Here is a 24,251-nt window from a genome sequence, read left to right as displayed (position 1 = left end):
GGCAGTGCAGGAAATGGCAAAGTCCTGGCAGGCATCCTCCTGGGGAAGACACCAGAGATTATGCACTGCAGCATCCGCTGGCAAGGACAGGGCAGACTGTGTCAGAGAGAGGGCGCTCTGTCTCAGGCCACTCTCAGATCCTGGGACAGCACTGGACTGGGTTAGAGGGAGAGGGGGATGGGAGAAGGGTGCTTAACTTAAGGCCTCTGAAGGTAGATGCAGTTTGAGCTGTGTCAAATTTCAGCAGCTGAACGATGAAACCCCAAGAAACCATCGGGCCACACCAAGTTGCTGGGGTTTGCAGCTGTGCATACCTTCCAGCCTGATCCTGCGGGGAGTGCTTACAGTGGGCAGGCAAGCCTCGCAGCTGGAAGAAGCCATCTAACCTTCATTGGACGGACAGAGAATCATTACTCACCCCACTGCAGAAGCTGAGGGACATGCCTCCGAACCCATAAAAGGAAACAAACAAATCCCCAAACAGTTAACTTTAAAAATATAACTTTATTACAGCAAGTAACAAGAGAAACCGGTTCAAATAGAAGTGAGAGAGTTTGCCTCCCTCGCCCTCCTTCAGAACTCCTGTAAGAGGCCGGGTCAGTTTTCCTATCCCTTCCCATTAAAGCTGCAGCCTCTTAGAGCGTAGCTTTACTGACCCTCTACACACCATCTGCCAGTCCTACCATTACACAAGCAATGAAACAGCATCAGGGCCATGGGAGAGTTAGTGCCGTTGTATTAAGAACACCGGCTATGTTGTGGATAAGGGGAAGACGGACGGTAATTGCTGGGCAGCATGGAAAGGATTTTTGAAGGGCTATTTTCCAGACACAGCAGCAGCTTTTGACGCTGTTGCATTGCGCCGTCGGAGGCTGAAGATCAGTCTAGTCATGGCAAGGCACACCAGCTATAGCCTTGTGTGTCAATCTGCAGAGGGAGCGGCCCTGCCAGCCTGCCTCACCCCTGAGCTGCAGGGGTCGCCTCCAGGGCTCGGGTGGTAATTTACGCTACATGCTGGTAGCGACCCTTCTTCGCCTCAGCTGCCAGCAGTGGGGAACATTAACATCCTGGGGGGGTTGTGGTGCGAGGATACTTCTCCGAGGAACAGCTGGTAAATGCTTTTGGTCACTAAGAACAGGGGCTGGCTTTGGACTAGTCACCCTGCTGGAAAGGGGACTGATTGAGAACAGCATATGAAGCCCGAATCATCCAGTCCCCAGCCATACATATAACAAGGCAGCAGCACCACCACCCCCTGGCTATCCTATAAGATCAGTCCACTAACAACAGCACCCCTGCCATGCCCCTTCTCACTTGAATACTGAGCTCTCTATGCACTGAGCCAGAAACATGAAGCAAGAGGAACATTTACAGGGTGGAAGGAGCAGATTTTTAATCAAATCTCCAAAAAGGAATGGTTTGAAATTGTCCAATATTCTTCTCAGCTAAAGCTTCTCTTAAAGCCCCACCTAAAACCACTGCCTTCTGCAAGAAGCCTGCAGCATGTAAATGCAGATCCCAAGTTCCCAACCCCAGGACGTGGGTGGTGGAGGGGCGGGGCACATCTCATGCACTGCTCTTTGAACAGTCAGGATTTGTGACATTTTCTGGCCAGCAACAAAACTGGGCTACAAAACAGTGCCAAAAACTAGAGAGGAAGGGAATGCATGGAATGTGAGAACACCATGCTGGGGGGGGCATTTAAACATTGTCCCATTGAAGTTCACCACTGCTCAGCAGACTGACTCACAGGGTAGGGCGAATGAGGGGTGCCTTAAGCAATACCAGCCCCTTCCACACACCCTATGTTCTCCTTATGTTTGCAGCAGCCGGCAATTCTCTGCTAGCGTGCTGTCATTCATAATGTGCAAAGCAGAATACAGGGGAATACCTCTGTGACAATCTGCCCCACAAATGCACTGACTAGTGATAAAAGCACAGGTGAGAAAGATGAAAGGGCTTGGGTCCGATACATACTGCAACGCCTGGGGCGTCTAACCAAGTGGCTTAACACAGAACAAACATTGCAAATCTCTACCCTGGTGCCAGGAATATGTACAGCAGCTATCTACACCGACACATAAAAAAATACTACTTAGAAAAAATCTAAAAAATTGTGCAAAAATACCCAGCAGCTTTTAATAAACACATTTCAAGTATTGCTAATGTGTCTGTAACTCTCCTAAACACACTCGCCAGTGTCAGTAATCCACAAGGCAGACTGGTGAACACCTGGTAAGGAGCAGCAACAGGTATGGTGCCACCCTGGGGCAGACAAACTCAGAGGAATCATTCCCAGAGGGCCAGCAGGTGGCCCCACTCTCTATTCTACTGGCCAGGAATCCAAACCAAGCGCAGGCTAACTGACACCAGCACTCAGGGTAACCCAATTTGGGCAAGCTGTGCCTCTTCAACGCTGGAGCCCACTCACGCTTTAGCCATCTAGTGTTGGGCAGAGGTCTGACAGGTGACCATCTAAGGGCAACATCTCCCCATTACACCCACAAAATACTTTGCTTATTTTGTTTCTAACAGTTAAAACTAGGAGCTCCTCTGGACTGTATCTTTGCATGGCTTCTTACTGGCTGAAATGGCTACAACATTAGGAAGGGTTGGTCAGCACCTTCTCTGTGATCAGGTGAGAGCCAGCACTGAACAGCAACTGGGATGGCACATCTATTTCCCTGCCTGTGCTCACTGCCCCATATGGGTCTGGACCCTCAGAGCTCTCCCCAGCACCTGGGAAGGAGAATGTTATCCCAACCAGCCAGCTGCAATTCTGAAAAGTAACAGTGCTGCTGGGAAAGGGACGCTACATATTCCACAGGCCCAGATGGGATCGTAGTTTATACTGACACATGAAGCTGCCCCTCACACTCCTGGGGCAGAGATGCAGGAGGCATGTGTAGAGACACAGCAGGGAGACCTAGCTTTCAGCCTTCATCATCCCCAAACCCCCAACCCCCAATCTAGAATGCAGCACTGGAGATGGGCCATGGACTCCCCCTCCTCAGCCCCCACAAGGCCCGGCAGCCCATTCAGCTAATCCCTGCAGGAAAGATGGCAGCTCTCTGCAGCGGACACTCCGAGCTTGGATGGTTCTGAGAGGTTGGGGTTTCCCAAGCAGCCCTTCTTGCTTCCCAGCTGTGGTTCGAACCCCTCTCCCTGGGTGAGGCCAAGGTCTTGCTCGGCATCAGGCTGTAGCAGTTGAACATCCAGGTAAGCCATATCTCAGTGAAACAAAAAATAAATAAATAAAAAAGGAACGCCTGGTTTGACTGAGTCTTTGGCAGCTCTGCACCACAGGGCTGTCTTGCCTGAGGTCAGGGAGATGCTAACGGGAAGGTGCTGACTGGAGCTAGGCACAGGCACGACAGGCACTGGACTACATCACAGCACCACTAGGGAATGCCTCCTACCATGCCGGTGTCAGTCTTGGCTCCAAAGGAGGGGATTTCACTCTTGGGACTGGACGGGGTCCCAGCATCAGGCTGGATAAATCCTCTTCTGTCTATTAAACTAGAAAACAAGATGGGGAAAAAGAGGGGAGAGGTTAAAACAGCAACGTTCATCAAGAAACAACCCCCCAAAGCTGTGTGCTAAGCCAACCAGCGATGCTATAAAAATGAGTTGCTAGCACCTATTGAGTCAACAATATAATACTGGTGCAAAAGAGGTGAACACAATTCTGGGATGTATTAGCAGGAATGTCGTAAGCAAGACACATGTAGTTGTTCTTCCATCCTACTCAGCACCGATAAGTCCTCCACTGGAGTAGTGTCTCCAGTTCTGGGCACCACACTTCGGGAAAGATGTGGACAAACTGGAGAAAGTACAGAGGAAAGCAACAAAAATAAAGATCTAGAAACATGACCTACAAGGAAAGACCGAAAAAAATTGGGTTTGTTGAGTTTATAGAAGAGAAGACTGAGGGGGACACGATAACAGTCCTCAAATATATAAAAGATTGTTATAAAGAAGAGGGTGATAAATTATTCTCTGTATCCACTGAGGACAGGACAAGAAGTAATGGGCTTAAGCTGCAGCAAAGAAGATTTAGGTTAGACAAGAAAAACTTCCTAACGGTCAGGGTGGTTAAGCACTGGAACAAATTACCTAGGGAGGCTGTGGAATCTCCATCACTGGAGGCCTTTAAAAGCAGGTTAGACGAACACCTGTCAGGGATGGTCTAGATAATACTTAGTCCTGCCTCAGTGCAGTGGCCAAGCCTAGATGACCTATCAAGATAGCTTCCAGTCCTACTTTTCTGTGATTCTAGCAAACCCTGACAGCATTTGATCATTAGCACAAGACAGCTGTGTCTGCCAGCACTGTCCAGAGATTAGGGAATTTGAATGCACTCAGGAAAATCCCCTTGGCCAAATCTCATGAGGGTGACTGGGGAGAGGGAACAGACTCCGCACACAGGACAGAACTTAACTATGGCTCAGACTTTTCTTGTGAATGTTTTTAAACACTTGTCGCTTAAACCCCAAGGTGACCGGCAAGGCTACACGCACCCACCTGAGCCCAAAACACTTAGCACTCTGGGCAGGAAGGCGTTTCTTCAAATCTCTTGGTGTGAGCTGAGTGCACCTGGAAGCTGCTGGCTTGTCCGCCCTGGACAGTCAAGTCCCCACTGCAGCCACAGAACCAGTACCATAGTGACAGCAGCAGGGTAAGCTTCCCCAAGCCCTGCTTGTCTCTTTGTGGGGACTGCTAGACAAAGTGTCAGTGGGGGGATGGATGATATGGGTTCCTGAGCACTCAGAACTAGAGACAAAGTTGTGTCACTACTGTGCTAGGCTGGAGTTGGAGAGGCCCCCTAGAGCAGGAGTGAAATACTATTATCCCATTAGCAGTCATCTGCCTCCCAGGGCTCTCAACATATTGAAATAGATTAGCTCACTTACTATCATGGACCCCATAGTAACGGTGACACTGAAAAGGACAAGAACCTTGGGAAGTATTTTAGAGGGGAAACAAAACCCTCCTTAGCTCATGGTGTACCAGCCCTCCTGAGCACAGGTTAAACAACAGCTGACCTTCCCTGAATTATTTCATTACACTTACATTGGGCTAGTATTTCTGGAATGCTCCCAGTAAGTTCAAATTGGTTCCTCCCAGCAAAAGAAACACTGTCTCAAAAGTGCCTGAAGCATTCAACAGGCTGAGAGCTACAAAACGTGGGTTGGGATGAAACTCCCAACCACCCAACACAAGAGATTATTTTTAAATTTGCCCGACTGCGCCCTCATGTGACTAAACCATGGCAGTTTTATTTTTTGATGGGATTAGATTCATAGCTGTTAAAGCCAGAAGGGACCATTCTGATCGTCTAGTCTGAGCGCCTCAGATGGAAGATGTTAGGTAGGTTAGATCCAACAGAGGGTTTTTGTTTGTTTGTTTTTTGAAAGGTACAAACCAGGTTTCATTAAATGATTTTTTTAAACTGCAATTCAGTTTAAGCAGTGAACAACATTGCCCCAGGAACTCTGCAACTCAGGGACCCTGCCCCCTGCTCTGGGGAAGAGCAGAGGGTGGAACTCACTGGTCTGGTTTCATTGTCCAAGCCCAGTGAAAAACAAGAAGCAAATCAGCACAGTTGAGGAAAAGTCAGAGAGATGTTTGGCATTATTCCTTCCTGCTTTAATGACAGTTGCAGATAATTCACAGGTAAGGCAATTTGTCAGGATCAAATTAAATAGGAAATCATTGTGTCCTTTTAATGCAAGAGTCTCCAAATTGTCTGAGTAAGGACAGCATTGGCTACTTGCCAGAAGGCTAAGGTTTCCAGCATACTGCATAAAATGGAGAGGATTGCAGTCAACCCCATCTCTGATAGAGGTGAAGACCTCCACAGACCACATATCCCAGCATGCAATGCTCCATCTTGATCTGAAAAGCAGCTGCAAGATGCATGTAGAATTCCAGCCACTTAGAGATGACCTGCAAAGGAAAAAACTGGGCTGGTGCCCCTTAATTCTCCTTCTTTATAGTGGATGATGGTGGGATGGAAGGGGTTTTGATGCTTGTTTTTCACCTTAGAAATATCAGGTATGTCAAGTCTGCTCTCACCTGGAGATCCTGGAGCTGTATCAAGAGGACATTTAGCAAGAGCCCTCCTGCCTTCTTTGACAAGTGAGGAGTGAGACAAAGATCTCTCCCCCCCAGTTGGTCAGTTAGTCATGGAAATTAAAGAGTTGTTCAATAATAATAATAATAATAATAGCAGCTTTATTTAACCACAGTCTAAAATCTGTATTCTCCCGATCACTCAGCTTTCACTGCCTTGAGTCTGGTGAGTGTGTCATTCCACTAGTTCTCCAGTCACCAGAGACTCTGCCAGGGCAGACAAGACCTGTATTTGTAGTGTAAAAACAAGCAGTGAAGAACTTCTCCATCACCCAGAAGTCAGATGTATTGGGAAGTCCTTTGCAGGGCACCTTTAAGCCCAGAGTTATTCTTTATGTAGTGCTAAAGCTCACAGGATGCATCCTTTAGCCCTCCTGAGGTCCTTAGGGCACTGGATTTTTAAATATCTAAAGAGGAAACACACATCTAGTAAATATGTCCATAGCAAGCGATTACCATTCGCTGCTGGGCCCTCCTGTAACAGGCACATCCCACCCTTACTACACTGCAGGGGGAAATTCCAGTTGCACTCAGTTTACACCCTACAATGAAGTCTGAAGTGCCCTGAATTAAGCAGATTTCAATGGATGAAAAGTAACAGTCAGCACTCGCCTATACATTTACCTCTCCCTCTGGGCCTGAGCCTCAGAATTACCCACCCCACCCTACATGAGAGCCCTGTGCCGTCGCTTTGGCCTGGCTCCTGGGAGCCAGAATTAACCTCGCCTGTCTCCACCTCCGCATGTGGCTGCAGTGTCAGGGCAGGGTGCAAGTCCCGAGTCCAGTGAGGATCGGAGGCTCTTACCTGGGATGGAATGGCCCACACAATACTGCACAGCAGTTGGTGAGGATACTCTTATGGCTGTAGGGATTGGCAAACTCTGAGCCTCTCTTATTTGACCACGACCCTTTGATCTGCAATTGAAAGGACACAGGCTGATTAGAAAGCGACAGCCTGGCGAGGGCATGGAGATGGTCAGTGCACTGCCCAGGTCACATGGGAGGGGGCCTTGGACAGTGTCATCCACACTCTGCTTGAAAAGCCCAAGACTGAAGTGACCCAAGCCAGGGCAGAGGGTGTGGAGGTTTGCACTGTGCCCCACAACACGGCTCTCGCTTCCCTGGGCTCTAAATCCTCTCCACGGCAGTGCGGCTAGCTGAGAGAACAGCACTGTGTGAGACAAAGCTTCCCCCTCCCATTGCACCAAGCAACCTTTAGCTGGCCTTCTGCAGCGCGCGTCCTCTCTAGAGCAGCTCGCCCTTCTGCCTTTGCCCAAGCTTAGTCTGTCACAATACCCACTAGTTACACGTTTCCCACACCATGTACTATGCATCACACTTTGTGTAGTGGTTGTAAACCCCCCACCCTCCCATCCCTTTGTTTCACTTTAGTCATTTCTCGTTTGCCAAATTTAGACTGAAAGCTCTACAAGGCAGGGGCTTATTTCTGTAAAGCACATAGTGCACTTACAGAGCTAAGCGAACAGCAAGAGGGTTCATAGGCAGCTCTGTTAATGTAAAGAAACCCTTTAGTTTCTTCATGCTGAGCACCCACAGGAGCCTGTTTAAGGAAACACTGTCGCCTTGAAACCTTAGTCATGTCAGCTGTAGGAATTAGATGGTGTTCCAGATCCTACCTCTGCCCCTGAGCCTCGGCCAGCTTGTGAGAGTTTACAATCACACTTCCCCTTTTTACTTCCTTTCCCCAGCTGCTGTGACAAACAGGCCACTCAAGCAACACGGGAAACTGACAGACAATGCACCAGTCACGCTGTGTAACTCCCATTGACTTTAGTGGGAATCTCAGTTGTATAACCGAGAGCAGAAATTGCCCCAAAGTGCTGTTAAATGCACTAAGTAAAAGAGTAGAGGAACCATTCTCTCTGAGACAGCAATTGTGTCACTTGTAACAACAAGGTGGTACAAATATTTCAGACAGAAGTGTGATTTTCAAATCCCTTTAAGTAACCAGACATATACAAACAGCTATGCTATCTAGGTACTTATCAGACCCCCATTACAGTAGTAGCTGAGCATGTCACAATCTTTAATACATGTATCTTTATAACACCCCTATGCATCAACTCCCTTTCATAGAGAAAGAATCAAGGCCGAGAGAGAGACACAATGGGACTTGCCAAAGTCACACAGGAAGTCTGTGGCAAGGCAAGGAACTGAACCAAGTAATGCCCACCCACTGAGCATCCTTCCTCTCTATTGCTCTCTCCATGGTCCAAATATTAACAAAGGCCACGTCTAGACTGGGAAACAGGTCATGCTTCAAAACATGTTAAGCTCACATGTTTTAACTAACATGATTTTAAACAGGACTTTGCATCTAGCGTACACAAGGCAAGTCCTGTTTACAAACATGTTAGCTGGTCGTGGTCCATCTTAGGGGCAGCCCAAAGGTTCAAGTGTATTAGCAGTATTTTAAAATATGACCTCTTTTCCTCATCTCCACACAGCCAAGCAACACACACCGCTCGCCCTTTTGAAACCCATGCACTCTGCCTGTGTGCGCATGCGGGGTCATGCTCTGCTGGGCTACTCGAATTAGAGTGTAAACTCTGGGGGCAGCCCAAAGGTGCTATCTTTTATCTGCTCTGTAATAAAGTGCCACAAGCACCTAGGGCCTGTCAAGCTAACTTCCTCTAACACTCTTCTGCAGAGACAGCAACAGATTTTCGGCTGATCTCTTCATTGCTTAGAAAGGAATGGGTTTCACGCCCAGGAGGTGGTGCTTACCCCTTTCTGGTCCCACTCTATGGAAGGAGACACACACGGATACTTACGTCTTCATTCGTTGTCAGGTTGGAGGCAACTAGGTAAGTGTGAAAACCTGAGAGGCCCAAAATAGACCAGACTGAGAAAAAACATATCACCAACTCCAGCACGGTGAAAAGAGAGTCAAGGAAGCCTCCAAGACCACACACACACACCCCCACACAGCAAGGGGAGGCCTCAGGTCCAAGTAATGGAGGCACTCTCAGCAACTAGTAATGGTCTCAAGTTGCAGTGGGGGAGGTGTAGGTTGGATATTAGGAAACACTATTTCACTAGGAGGGTGGTGAAGCACTGGAATGGGTTACCTAGCGAGGTGGTGGAATCTCCTTCCTTAGAGGTTTTTAAGGTCGGGCTTGACAAAGCCCTGGCTGGGATGATTTAGTTGGGGATTGGTCCTGCTTTGAGCAGGGGGTTGGACTAGATGGCCTTCTGAGGTCCCTTCCAACCCTGAGATTCTATGAACCGTGAGGACTCTTGGCGGGGGGCACAAGCACAGGGACTTAGGGAGGGTCATGAAGGGCTCAGCAAGGTGCCCTTGCTTTTGAGTGGCTGGCTGAGACTCCTAGCAAGGAATTGGATTCTCACCCCTACCTCTTACATTAGGGGAAAAGGGTCCGCCCTCGCTAGCAAAGGAGACCGCATTCCAGCCAACAAAGCAGGCATGCAGCTTCCTTCCCACTGTCTGTGCTATTCTGCGAGTGTCCATCAAGGGAGAACTCACTACGGCCAATTTAGTGATATCCCCCGTTTTCCATGTGTCCAACCCTCGTCTGTGCATCACCGAGCACAAGGTACTAGTCTGGCACGGGAGAAAGAGACTGTGTCTTGAACAAAGGGTCTCACCAGCTTGGCTACAGGATCACCACCTCCTCTTGCAAATGCAGAGAAGTCTGCCCGTCCCCGCCCTGTGGTGTAAGGAGGCTACGTGCATTAGGGTTTGTAAAGTATAGTGAAATGTCCTGACAGAAGGGGCTTATTGTATGTTGTAAATCAGAGAAAACTTTTCAGAGAGCTATAGCTTTAGTATCTCTGCTCCAATACCCTGCAGGGATCCAGCTGTGTCAGCATACAAAAAGGGGAACAGATGGGAAGGCGCAGGCTTTAAAAGGATATCTCGCCGGTGTTGCCTTCAGAGTGGTGAGGAATCCACTTCCCTGAGAGCCTACAAAGCAAACAGGACAAGATATTGAAATCAAGAAGGCACATGTACATCTCCAGCCAATTTGTCCTGCTTCAAAGTACACACCCCTCCCGAAAGGCTACATGGATCTGCCCAACTGACTGAGAAACCCCCGCAATCTAGATGCTGGTGTGCAGCACGCACTCCAAGAGGTTCAGGGGCTGAAAGGCAAGCTGCCTTCTATCAGAGGCCATGACTAGACGTAGATGCAATGTATACATACACCTCCAACCCACTGCAGCCCTGACATAGTCTATATCCTACTTGCTAGGGAGGGCAATAACCCACTCACCAAAACTCTCAAACAAAATAAGGTTTACAGTTCTCTACTGCGGCCCTCGACCAGTTCATCCAGATGACCTAGCAGTGAAAGGCCCTGAATCTCATGATCGTCACCTGAGCCATCCATCACCTAGTCTGATACAAATTTAGAGGCTGCTTCCCTGTCTGTGCTAAGCCAGGTGCCCATGGTGATGGCCTGAGTTCACCTTGGCCAGGAGGGTGATGCACGTGTTACTCACAGCGGCCGCAGTACTTACGCAGAGTGAGGTGAGTGACTACACAAGCAAAGATGAAGGCCGTCAGGAAGGAGAGGGAGAGGATGAAGGCGTAGAAGTAGCGATAGTTGCGCTTCCCCACGCAGTTGCCTACCCAGGGGCAGTGGTGATCAAACCGCTCTGAAACAAGGCAGAAAGGGAAGGACATTAGAACATCTTACTCCCTACAAATGGGTGAACACTGCAGAGCCTCTGGGAACCTCGGGGCTACAAGCCAGCCCTTTGCCCTACCCTGCCAACCTAAGATTTTAGCCCAGTACCTCTGAATGACAGGACACCATCACTATATTTATATAGTACTTTGCAATCTGTATATGTGCCCTTCTTTAACTTTATACGGACACCAACTTTAAAAATCACTTTACCAGAATACTGTTCTAACTAACTGTGGTTACTTGTAACACCTACAATTTCTAAAACTGAAAGACATTAGAGAAAATGCATTTCTATTTCTTCAGTCTGTATACTTTGTGCATTTGACAGAACTGTGGGGACTCAGTTTCACTGTTCCCTTGCATTAGTCAGTTTCCCCTGTTCATGTGAAGAGAAAAGGCATTTTAAAAGTTAGGAAAATTTGATTGTAAAGCCACAAAGATTGGCAAGGGAACCCAGGGCAGATGCAATATACCTGAAAATACTTCTGACTCTAAAAAAAATGGACTAGATTTCAAGTTAGCAGAGCCCTTTTAACAATAGTAGCACTGATGGCAAAACACGCACACCACTTTACCCACCACTGAAATGCAGCCACCTCTGAGGTGAAACTTATCAACTCTTTCACAGCTCATGGTAACATTACCTAAGAGTTTAATACAGGATGTGAAGAATATCCTATCCAGTTGAAACCGCCAGGGGAATTTAGGATGGCAGAATGAAATTACCCACACAGAAATTTTGCCAAAACACATGGGTTAACACTCCTCCGCTAGCAAAAAAAAAAAAAAGTACCAAGCCATCTTTTATAACCACAAGCGGCCAGGACCTCCAACTTAGGTCTCACCCAAAAAACTGCAACTCTAGCAGCAAGGCACTGCTTAATACTAGGCTGGGGCTTTGGTTCAAAAGGAAGAATGCCAGCTACTAAAACCTGAAGCATCCTGGAGATCTCCCATTCAAGCAATGCTCAGGCCTGACAAAGCTGGGTGGGGCTGCATTCTGTGCCACCAAGCGACTCTCGCTGATGTCATGCCTCATCCTTGAAAGCCATTCAGTAGGTCCTCAAACTCCCTGTCTTTGAGCCATCTTCTTTAGACAGGTGACCTTGAATTTTGTGGCAGTTCTCAAATCAGTAATTTCATCTGTCCCCAAGCTGCCTCAGCATCCACAACTCTTAGTGCAACATGCTGACTGGAACAGAAGGTTGTACTCAGATAGGTTGACAATTAATGAAGTAAGTGTGCTCAGTGGACCTGCCATTCACCTATACTCCACCATCCTGCCCATACGTCGCACCAGACTGACCGCTTTTTAAACTGCTCCTTCAGAGACTCTAGACTATGCAGGAACCTCACTGCCACACCAACATCTGCTGCTTCACAGTCCCCCTCACATCTGCCAGTGTGGGTGAACCCAACCCTTTTTTTCACTCCTTCATTCAGCCTCCAGCTCTCCCTCCCATCTAGCACCAGGCGCCATGGGGCAGAAAGGCTAAAATAGAACATATGCTGGCTCCTCTGTTTCACATTAGCCTTGACTGCAACACAGAGTGGCCAACGGAACAGAGATCCTGCAGCTTTATTTCATACCCAGATGCTTGGAGGTTGGTTTAAATAGGAGATATGCTGCATTTCACCAGTGCAATCCTACCTGGTACTATTGAAGAGAAGGCATTAGAGCACAGCACATGCTGTACCCGGCCCACAGGCCACCGTTGGCACTGTACAGATCCGTCATTAGTTAGAAGTGGGGAGAAGGGAGAGAGATTATTGTATCACAAGTTTGTTAGTTAGTTTTCAAGCCCTTTATGGTGAAGCAGAAAGGTTTTTGCTCAAGAGCTTAAACTAGACCCCCATTTATCTATGCAGATTTCACCTGCTCCTGATCCCCTCGGACTTACCTACACAGTTATCACAGACGCTGCAGTGAGAGGTCCTGGGGGGTCGGAACATTTTGCAGGTATAGCAGTACTTTAATTTCACCACGTATTTGTTTATAACCACTTCCATTGTCCGGGCAGGTGGGCGGTAGGTGGAGGTGCCCATGCTATCTGTGGAGTGAAAGTGAAGTGGGAAGAGTCAGGCTCACACAGACCTATTCCACAGGGCACTCCAGCTTGCTCCTCTCTTGCATGGCACAGCGCCGGCTGGTATGCACTGTGCTGTGCTCATTCATATCTAATCTGAAAGCTGGAGAGGCAGCGTGATCTAGGGGACTGAGTTCAAGATGGGAGCCAGGACCTCCAGAGCTCTAATCTTAGCTCTGTGCATTACTCAGAGTGTTATTTAATCTTTGTGCCACAATTCCCCTTCTGTTCAACAGGGATGACACTGATCTCCCTTGCAGGGCTGCTGAAAGGAATTAATGTCAGTCCACGCTTTGAAAATCAGAGGCACTATATACACAGTAAGCATTAAAGCAGCACTCTAACATTAACTCATCTCTAGAACACAGAGGAAGGAAGCAAAGCTCCTCTCTAACAGTTCTCAACCAAAGGAAGTAACAAGCTGTTAACACACATGTGATTCTTCTACAACCGTTCTGTGCACCAGCAACACAGCTACAGGTTTCAGAGTAGCAGCCGTGTTAGTCTGTATCCACAGAAAGAACAGGAGTACTTGTGGCAATCGATTTATCTGGGATCGATATATCGCGTCTCGTTACGACGCGATATATCGATCCCCGAACGCGCTCACCGTCGACTCCGGAACTCCACCAGAGCGAGCGGAGGTAGCGCAGTCGACGGGGGAGCCGCGGCCATCGATCCCGCGCCGTCTGGACCCCAGGTAATTCGATCCAAGATACTTCGACTTCAGCTACGCTATTTGCTGCGTATCTTGGATCGATCCCCCCCCAGTGTAGACCAACCCTAAGAGACTAACAAATTTATTTGAGCATAAGCTTTCGTGGGCTACAGCCCACTTCATCGGAAGCATAGACTGGAACATATAGTAAGGAGATATATATACACATACAGAGAACATGAAAAGGTGGGAGTTGCCCTACCAACTCTAAGAGGCTAATTAATTAAGATGAGCTATTATCAGCAGGAGAGGAAAAAACTTTTGTAGTGATAATTACACATATTGAATCTATTTCCCCATGTTAAGTATCCTCACACCTTCTTGTCAAACTGTCTGAAACGGGCTATCTTGATTATCACTACAAAAGTTTTTTTCTCTCCTGCTGATAATAGCTCATCTTAATTAATTAGCCTCTTAGAGTTGGTAGGGCAACTCCCACCTTTTCATGTTCTCTGTATGTGTATATATATCTCCTTACTATATGTTCCAGTCTATGCTTCCGATGAAGTGGGCTGTAGCCCACGAAAGCTTATGCTCAAATAAACAGCTACAGTTAAGGAGCAGTAGCCTTTGGGGGCATGGTCATGGGAAGCCCTGTCCTCGCTTCCCCTGTCCCCTGAAGCCAGCAGGGGCTCAGCTCCAGCCGGTGGCCTGGAGCACAGGCTTGCAGCCAGGGGCTGGGGCGGCTTGGTCTGGCAGGGGGTGAGGAGGGGGAAGGAGGGAAGGAACAGGGGCAGCTCTTGGCTTCGGCCGCTGGGGGGTCGCTCAGGGCTCTGGAGGGCAGGGCCTCGGGCAGAAGGGGAGTGGCCAGGGAGCTAGCCTTCCTGAAGGGGAGGTTCACCCACCGCCCATGGGCAGGGTGGCTTAGCAGTAAAACTGGGGGCAAGGTGGAGGGGTGATCTCTTGAGTGTTTCAGACAGATCCCATTGAAGTTTGACACATACTAGTAGCACAAGTGAAATTTACTTCCTCTAAGGCCCCAGTTGGAGATTTTTCAGGACACTGCAAGATACACTTCTGCATGTAGCCAGAGGGTGCTGTCCTGGATGGGTGCAGTGCTGGGAAGGGCGGCTTTGGACATTCATGCACGTCACTTTAAAAAAAAAAAAGCCCTTTGATATCACAACAGGGAGGGCACCACATGCTTTTATGAGGGCTTCAAAAACCTGATTTGACACAGTCAAGCATGTTAAGAAGAAAATGAATGGACTGTATTAAGAGCAACAGCTGACATGACAGGTAGCCCCTGCAGTGGGCTAATGGACTAACTACTTCAGGGGATTTTGAAACAGAAAGTGAAGCAGACAGCTAGCTAGTTTTAAAAATCACCCACAAAATGGTTATCTGGTCAGATATAGAGAAATTATTTTTCTTTGATCGTTTCCAGAAGTCTCACAGTAGCTTTGCGAGAGCATTCGTTACTATGGGTAACACACCACAAAAAGCAGGCCATATATTCTGAACATACACACTTACCGTTATATAGCCATCATAAAAACACAAACATACATTACATTACATCAATGCTTGTCCTCTTATAAGAGCTGTGATGAGCTGTGAATACAGGAGTCCTACCAGGCTAGTGACAAATCCTAGCCCCTAAAAGCATTCATTCCCAAATTCATTACCCTAAATTCACAATCTGCAGAATAAATGCCCAGTGTAAATACAAGCTCTAACTAGAGATTTTAAGTCAGTTTCAATCAAGAGGAAGATTCCGCTGGATGTGGATATGAGGACTGTTTCAAATTCATTAATAAATTGTAATAGGACTTTATACTGGGCACTCTGACTCAACTATTTTGGCTATTCATTTGGCAACACGGTAAGAAGATATCACGATACATAGCCAGGGGGCTCAGTATCTAGTCTACAAGTCAGTTACTGGGATCAGCTACCTATTTCTGAACTTCTAAAAGAGGGACAGTCAAATGGGGAATCAGAGCGTGGGTAGTTAGCAGCAGCAGCTGTTGAGGGAGTGCTGAGGAGAGTCTTCTGTTGGCACTGGACTCAGTTGTATGATATGCTTCATTAATATTAAGGCTGGGATTTTCAAAGGAGCCTAAAGGAGTTAAGTACCCAATTCCCACTGAAATTCAATCGGAATTGGGCACCTAACTCTCTTAGGTTGCTTTAAAACCCCAGCCTACAGTTTTATGTATAGGTGCATTGTTATTATTTATCAGCACAATGTAAGCACAGCACAGTCTGTATAGAACAACACCCCTAATCCCCTCCGCCCAAGCCTCGGCACAATTACATCTGGGCCTACCTAGTATTATTACAATTGCATTCAAACTAACTGAGACACGCAGCCTTTGAGAACTAGCAGAGAAAAGGGGTCTAAAATGCCTTTTTAGGCAAAATAATCTTGGATCAGTCCCCACTGTCTGCATTTTTACATGAGTGGAGATTTGTTGTGGTTTATCAGAAGCTGCTCTGAAATCCACAAAACTGTCAGGCGTCTCTAGCAGGGCAGCAAGATACTTTGCCCTTGGATAACACGTGGGGATGTTCTCTGTGGTGTCTAACACAAGACAGGCTTTCCGACAACCCCACATGAGCGTTTGCCCCAAAAGATGTCAGACAAAGCTTCACAGTCACAAAATCCAGGGGAACTGGTCTCAGATGCTCTGGATGTGGCCTGTAATTAGCAGCGTTACCCAGAACTCCTTCCCAGTGCCAGTTCTAGTCACCAAAACCAATGGAGATGATCACAGTCAAAAACAAAACAAGAGCTTTGTTTCTCTCTGCTCCTATCAAGACTTTTTATCTGATCTACCAGAGCATACGCGGGGCTTGAAGAGCTTACTCAACACATACTATGATTAGCCTACCAACCAAGGTGAAAAAACACCTGTGCTACCACATTTCCTGCCGTTGAAAGGAGTAAGAATAAATTCTTAGCACTTACATAGAATGCTTCATGTTCAAACAGCTTCACAAACATTATCTAATTAATCCTCCTAGAAGCCCTGAGAAGAAGGGAGGTTGGTATTATATCCAGTTTTACAGGGAAACTGACGCAGTGGTGAACTGACTTTCCCCAAAGGCACAGAGAGTAAGTTTCATAACCAGGACTAGAACTCAGGGCTTCCCCAATCCCAGCCCTGTGTTTCAACTGCTGTCTGAACCAGCACACCTCTCTCTACTCCACACTCTAGGACGAGAGTAATAGCACAGTATTTAAGAGCATGGTACACAGTCACTCTGAACTGATGATTTCCCATAATGGTACTTCAGGCTGAGGTAACTGGTACTCCAGGCTCTCCCTCAATTAAACTCTGTGCTGGGCCGCTGCCCTTCTACTACCTACTCCACTCCCGGGAAGCAAGAAGCCAGATGAGCTCCATGGCAGGAAGAGCACGTAGAGTTGACTGTAGTGTTTGGTACAGTACATAGTCCGGGAAATTGGTACTGTTGACCAAAAGAGTTTGGGAATCACAGTTTTAAACAGAAGAATAAATTACTTCTAATTCTACATCTCTGAAGATACCCAATCTTGGGACTCAGCTTGCTAGCACTAGACAGGTCAGATAGTCCCCTCCCATCATCACCTGCTCTTTAGATTTTTGGCCCTCTGAGACACCATCAATTGGACACAAGTGTGTGTCCTTAGACTCTACTCCAAATGCCATCTCCCATCAAAACCTTCCCCATCTACTGCTAGGGTGCCAAGGCTCAAGAGAAGGACCCCCAAATGCCTTTAAAGAATTAGCTTTTTCTAACACATGCGCACGCACAGTCCACAGTAAATGCATGACAGAAAGGCTCACCAATCCGTTTCTCCAGGTCTGCAGCCTCACTGGGGGTGGCTCTGGGCAGAATACCTGGGTCTCTGAGGCTCGTCTGCAGCAGACAGCTGATGACAAAGAAGAACAGGACACCCCCGATGATGGGAATGGCCAGGGTCAGGTGACTGGCAAGGAAGGGGCAGCTGTAAATAATTAGACAAACAAGTTTTTTACATTCCCTGCATTCGCCCACAAGCTCCTCGATCAGCTGCTCTAATGACTACTGTTTATTATTTGAATAGGGGTAACGCCTAGGAGCCCCAACTGACACAGCTGATTTTGTCATGAAGATGGGACCTAGGTTCCAGAGCCAGGAGTCCATGTGAAGAACAAATCATACTTTGTTTCCCAACACTGAAGTGAATGACTGGTTAGAATGTAACAGCCTCCATACAACCAGGACACCGCCTGACTCCTGTACGTACCCTATTGATGTGTGCAGACTCAGGGGAGGAACAGTTCTAGGGTGCTTTTCAATGGAAAGAGCCCCCAATACTTTACCAACTATATACCCACAGCACCACTGACATGCAGCCACCTCTGGAGTGGCAGGCAACAGCCAGTCATAACACAGCACAATTGTGGGTGGGAATGTGGGGAGGGGGCATTTGGGGTAAAACCCGGCTCTTAAGTGTCCCCATTATATTTCTTTGGAGATACAGAATCGTGTCTCAAAGATCAGTGAGATGTTGGGAAGTCAAGTTACCTTCTGAGAAAATGACATCAGTGAGTATCAAGGTTGAATGAGTTATGTGGGAGCCTTTTATGGACCTTTCTGTACAGACAATGGGTCAAATTCAGCACTACTGCGATTCCATTTGGCCCAGCGTGTGAAGCTGAAGGGGAAACTGGCCCTGGTTCTATTCAGATTTGCCATCTATAGATGACATCTGTCTCCTTCATACTGCACCAGGTGTTTAAAAAGGGACACATTTCTGTACCAGACGCAACTGTAACATGAGCCAATGCACGTCTAAATCAATAACTCGTTTCCAGGCATGCAGCTGGCTTGCTGCTGCTGAACAGGTACAGAGAGCCATCAATAGTGACTACGCATCCTGGAGACAAGGGCCCACCTTTGCCCTCACATGAGGACAATGGGAGGGCAGGCTCAGGCACTCACAGCAAGACAGTTAAAGACTTCTAAGGCACGCAGCTGTTCACATAATGCAGCGCTGGAGTCCCGCTCCCACTCCTCACTCTGCAAAGGGATTTTACTATTATAAGCACTGATAATCACTCAGACTCCAACCCAGACACGCAAGCTGTCCAACTCCTGGTGTCCATGGACAAGAATCAGTCTCACTATACAACGAGGCAGTTCAAAGGGATTAAGAGAACTTTTGTTTCAACTCCCGAGCTCAGCTGTCCAGAACAAGACAGCCACCAAACAACAAACCCCCACTGGACTAGAACCAATTCCACCACCTAGCGCAGCCATGCGCTTTCTTCTTTACAGATGGACAGAACAGCCTCTGAAGCAGGGTGGATTGATTTAAGTCAAAGTGATTTAAATCCCTGATTTTAATCATGATTTAAACCAGCAAGCAGAAAACCTTGATTTAAATTATCAATTTTAATCATGTTTATACTTTTTAGATATTTTCCTAAAGGAAGGTTGAGTCTCATTGATTGGAAACCTTTAAAACACGTTGATTTACAACTAAATATAACCTTTATGCTAAATTTAGTACTTCTTTTTACTAACCAGGAGCATACACATTTATTTAAGCAATTACTATATATAGTTTAACTTACATTTATTCAGATTTTTAATTTTTATGTTAGAAAATGGTGAATGATGCATTTATTATTTGCCAGATGATGGTTTTGTTTTTTTACTTGTGATTTGTGCCCAGCTCCGTCTGGATGGAAATTCAATTTAAAATACACAATAGCAGCATATAATTTTTGTATTAAATAAAACTACCTTAAATGTGCAGGATACATAAGAAAAAAGTTTATCAAAACATGTTTTGCATCTAAAACTCATTTATTAAACAAAGGAAGTATCTGTAGTTAGTGAACTGAACTGATTGTTTCTAATCATCATGTCCTTCAAGATGTTAGTTTTTTACAGATAGATCAGAAGAGGAAAACAAGCTTTTCCGCTTCTTCAACTCTCGGTTTTGTAACAGTGAATGAACTAGCCATTGAACTGAACTAGATGAATAAACCGAAATGATAAAAATATTCTCTCTGCACCTGCAGAAGAAGCTACTGCTGATTTAACACTTCAACAAACCCTGGTTCCAGGTGCTTACACAGCGACTTACCCCACTGAACTGGTGGAACTTTCTTTAAAAGTTGGCAGGAGACACGTACTACTTAATCTATTAAAATCATTTAAACATTAAATAAAAAAATTATGATAAATTTAGGCCTTAACATAGGCTAACGATTTTTAATTTGATTTTAAAAGTGTATTAGTTAAAACTAAACCTACATTTAATTTAAATCAAAACTCCAATTGTAATAAAGCTCTCCCACCCCAGACAGGAAAGGACTTGGGGACAATGGGAAGGGGGCTGGGGACACCAGAGTCCCCCCCTCCTCAGACAAAGGGAATAAGTGGAGTGAGGGGTCCTAGAGCTTCCCCTCTCCAGAAAGTGGAGTGATCGGGAGACAATGAGTGGGTTAGCGACCCACAGAACCCCCTCCATAGACAAGAGATGATGGGGGGGCAGGTTGTAGAAGGGCGTTGGGGACCCTAGAGCTCCCCATACCCAGACAAAGAATTATTTGAGAGGGATAAGAGAGCTAGTGATGCAGAGCTTCCCCTGCTCAGGCAGGGTGTGACTGCGGGCCAGGGACCTTGGGCAGGGGGTGGTTCACAGGCTGGAGAGCCAGGGTCTCTGGGCAAGGAGTGAAGGAGTGATTGGGGGCAGGTTCCCCACCAGTGGGGTGATGGGCCAGGGCAGAAGATGGGTTTAGCAGCCAGGGCTCCCTGGCAGGGGGTGATTTGGGGGCTGGGGGATAACGGGATAGTTGGGAAGACAGGGTCCCTCGGCAATCCAGTGGAAGGGCAAGGGGTGATGAGATGGTTTGGGGGCTAGGGTCCCTGGCGGGCTGGGGAGACAGGGGCCCCAAGCAGTGCATTGGGGGACAGGGAGTGATGAGGTGGTTTGGGGGGGTGGATTCTGGGCTGGTGTGGGGTGCCGGGGGGGGGGGCTCCAGAGAGAGCACGGGGAGGGGAGAAGGGGGTAGGGGGCCGGGGCCCCGGGCAGAGAGCGGGGTGGGGGGCCAGGGGCCCCGGGCAGAGAGCAGGTAGGGGGTGAGGGGCCCCGGGCAGAGAGCGGGGTGGGGGGTGAGGGGCCCCGGGCAGAGAGCAGGTAGGGGGTGGGGGGTGAGGGGCCGGGGCCCCGGGAGGCAGCGGGCCCCAGACTCACTCGAAGGCGAAGAAGAGGCCGCTGGTGGCCAGGATGAGCCCCAGCGTGAGGGCGAAGACGCCGCTGTGCCGCGCCAGCATGAGGCGCCCGCCGCAGTAGAAGCGGTTGCGGCCCGGGAACGCCTCCCACTTGCGGCGCGGGGCCCGGGCCGGCGGCTCCGGGGCGGGCGGCGCGGGGCCCGGGGGCGCGGCGGGGGCGCCCGGGGGGATCTGCCGGTACTCGCACTCCTTCATGGCGCCGCCAGGCCCCGCCGCGCCGCGCCGAGCCGAGCCGCGGCCGGCACCCGCCCGCGCTCGCTACGGGGACGTGTCCGCTCCGCCCCCCGTGCCCCGGCCCCGCCGCCCAGGGAGCGGGCACCGGCACCGGCCTCCCGCCGCAGCGCCCCCAGCCGGCCAGGCGCCCGCCCCGCAGCCCCTTCCGCCCCCCTCACCCTCCAACCCCCTCACCCCACAGCCCCTTCCGCCCCCTCACTCATCACCCCACAGCTCTGCAGCCCCCTCCCGCCCCCTCACCCCACAGCCCCCCAACCCCCTCACACCCTCACCCATCACCCCACATCTCTGCAGCCCCTCCCGCCCCCTCACACTCCCTCACCCATCACCCCACATCTCTGCAGCCCCTCCCGCCCCCTCACCCCACAGCCCCCCAACCCCCTCACACCCTCACCCATCACCCCACAGCTCTGCAGCCCCTTCCGCCCCCTCACACTCCCTCACCCATCACCCCACATCTCTGCAGCCCCTCCCGCCCCCTCACCCCACAGCCCCCCAACCCCCTCACACCCTCACCCATCACCCCACAGCTCTGCAGCCCCTTCCGCCCCCTCACACTCCCTCACCCATCACCCCACATCTCTGCAGCCCCTCCCGCCCCCTCACCCCACAGCCCCCCAACCCCCTCACACCCTCACCCATCACCCCACAGCTCTGCAGCCCCTTCCGCCCCCTCACCCATCACCTCACAGCCCCCCAACCCTCTCACCCTATAACACCCTTACTCTTTCAACCTCTACTACCACACACTCAAACTGTCCCTTACACCATTACCCATAGTACCTCCCCAGTCCCAAGCTCCCTCACCTCTAAACCCAACACTACACACCTCCATAGCCCCCAAACCTAACACCCCCACTCAAATCCCCATGCCTCCTAAACCTAACACCCCCACAGGCCCCCATATCCCCACCCCAATACCACAGACCCAAACTCCTGGTCTCTAAAGCCATAACAACCACATAGCTCCCCAATCCCCACCTTGAATACTACAGCACCCGAATCCCCTTACCTCTACATTCATTAGCTCTCTACACACCTCAACCCCACTATCAAAGCCCCACAAATCCCACTCCCCCCAAAAATCTGTGACACCCCACAAACTCCCCAATAACCCTTCATCCTGAACACCACATTATCCCAAATCCCTTAAACCCCATAACTTCAAACTGTCTCAGCCACACCACCTCCCACATGGCTGGAAGCCTGCCCTGCAGCCCCCAGAGACCCCATTTTTCTCTTAAACCCATAACATTCTTATAAACCACAGATCCCCCCAAATTCCACTCACCCCTAATCCCCAACCCTCAAAACCCCATATCCCACAACTCTTCATAACTCCTGTCCCCCACAAACACTCATTTCCAATCCTGCAATGCTACACAGTCCCCTTCACCCCACCATCCTGTATGTAACCCATCACAACTCCCCATAGCCCCACTCACCCTCTACTCCCATAATCACCACCACAGTATAACATTCCTTGTGGCCAGCCACTGCACCATCAACTTGCAGCCCCATTCAAACCATAACACCATTAGAATACAAACCCATTCGCTTGGCTCAAACCCCATTATAACAACTCTCACAGTACAGCCCTAGCTCCCACCACCACCACCACTAGTGTGTGTGCCCTCTTCTAATTAGGCTGCAACAGCCACCTGGGTGATGGTCACAACTTCAAGCCAGTTGTAGCTGACCTCCCACTAGACACCTTCCCCTTATAGACCCAGCGTAACTGTAGCTCCCCCAAATAATCACAGACCTAAACAAGCAAACAGTAACAAGTCAAATTGTTTTATTATTTTATTTTCTAAATGTTTGCAGTGAATTTAGTGCTGGTGGAAATTGGTGAGCTGACAAGCCTGGAAACTGAAGGCCTCTGTTTATCCACAGGATAGGTTAAATTTCCCTAACCCACACCATGTTTCATCTCTCTGATGGAGGGACCACCCACAGGCAAACAAGGAGAGTTCAGTCTGCCTGGCTCACTCAATCCTTCCGCTCTCTGGGTGAGAGGTGGGATACTTGTACCACTTGGAAACAGATTGAGATCAACTTATTCCATATATAAGTCACAAAACACCCTCAAGACTGTAACCGTTTTTGATCACTACTGACCTGGTCCAAACTTCAAATAGTGTCCTGGCTTTGATGAAAATCGATAAAAGAAATTAAGAATAGGACATGTCCTGCTACCTAGATAATCTAACGATGAAGAGCATGGATATAGGGAATAATGCAGCAGCAGAAACACTCAGAAATGGACTGGAGGTGCATCAGGATAGAGCCTTCTCTACAGCCGTATCTGGTACATAAGGCAGCAAGGGTAACAGGCTGAATCATCCATTTCCTGCCGGGCAGTTTGAGTCACATCCCTACTATTATTGTGGTTGCTATTTCTGTCAGTTTCTCTTTGACGTTTTTACCATCTATTGTGGAAGTGTGTAGGTAAAGGACACGGCCCACTGTGACGTTAATGAACTGATGGTTATATACTTTGGGGCCAAAGTTTCACCCGGAATCAATGGAATTGGATAGTGTGGAAATAAGCACTGAATTTGGCCTCTTACATTTAAAATTTCACAACTGTTTATGGTCAGGATTCAAGGTCCATTCAGTTCTCTAGAAGCTTTGGGAAATGAGTGACGATGACATGGATCACACATTAGTCAGGGGAGAACAATGTCCAAGAGATCTCCCACACTCAGGAAACAGGTTCCATTGGCCTGAGTCTCGGTGGTGCAATAAGGAGCCTCATCCCCCTTCACAGCAATAACCAGGGTCAGCAAAGCCCAAAGCAACAGCAGCTGGAGTCCAGGAAGTGTCAACCTGTGCAAGCAATTACTGAAATGGCATCAGCAACATAAGACACTGCTGCTGTGTGTAGGCATGAAGCAGCCTCCTGGGTGTTGGCTGGCAGTCGGGGCCTCATGTTCAGGCTCCTGTAGTTTTATGAATGACTGTAGCCCTCTGTCCCCACTAAAGAGTGCTACTACTCTTTCTGTGTTGCACCACCTCTTGCTATTGTGTCTCAGAGACTCCAGTTCAAATGTGTTCAGTTTACGAGTTGTTTCTGACAACCAGAGAGCTACTAAAATGGCAACAGGTCTATCTTTACTCATTGTTTTATTTGGAGTTTTAAGTTTAAATTTTTGTTCTTATTTACCAGTGCAA

General features: G+C 48.5%; 1 protein-coding gene across 1 annotated transcript; it reads right to left on the bottom strand.

Annotated features, from left to right (window-relative positions):
* Nucleotides 1-3,401: 3,401 nt before the first annotated feature.
* On the bottom strand, nucleotides 3,402-21,035 carry ZDHHC18 (zinc finger DHHC-type palmitoyltransferase 18). Its single transcript, XM_065421762.1, has 8 exons — nucleotides 20,803-21,035; nucleotides 17,396-17,556; nucleotides 12,716-12,865; nucleotides 10,642-10,779; nucleotides 10,036-10,084; nucleotides 8,931-9,033; nucleotides 6,941-7,050; nucleotides 3,402-3,519 (listed from the first exon to the last, which is right to left on the bottom strand). Exons 1-8 carry the CDS (start codon nucleotides 21,033-21,035, stop codon nucleotides 3,402-3,404), a joined length of 1,062 nt encoding a protein of 353 aa, XP_065277834.1.
* Nucleotides 21,036-24,251: the final 3,216 nt, after the last annotated feature.

The sequence above is a fragment of the Emys orbicularis genome, chromosome 23, assembly GCF_028017835.1.
Source record: "Emys orbicularis isolate rEmyOrb1 chromosome 23, rEmyOrb1.hap1, whole genome shotgun sequence".
Lineage (NCBI taxonomy): Eukaryota > Metazoa > Chordata > Testudines > Emydidae > Emys > Emys orbicularis.
Note: the sequence above shows the minus strand (reverse complement) of the source record. Positions and strands in the feature narration are given on the sequence as shown.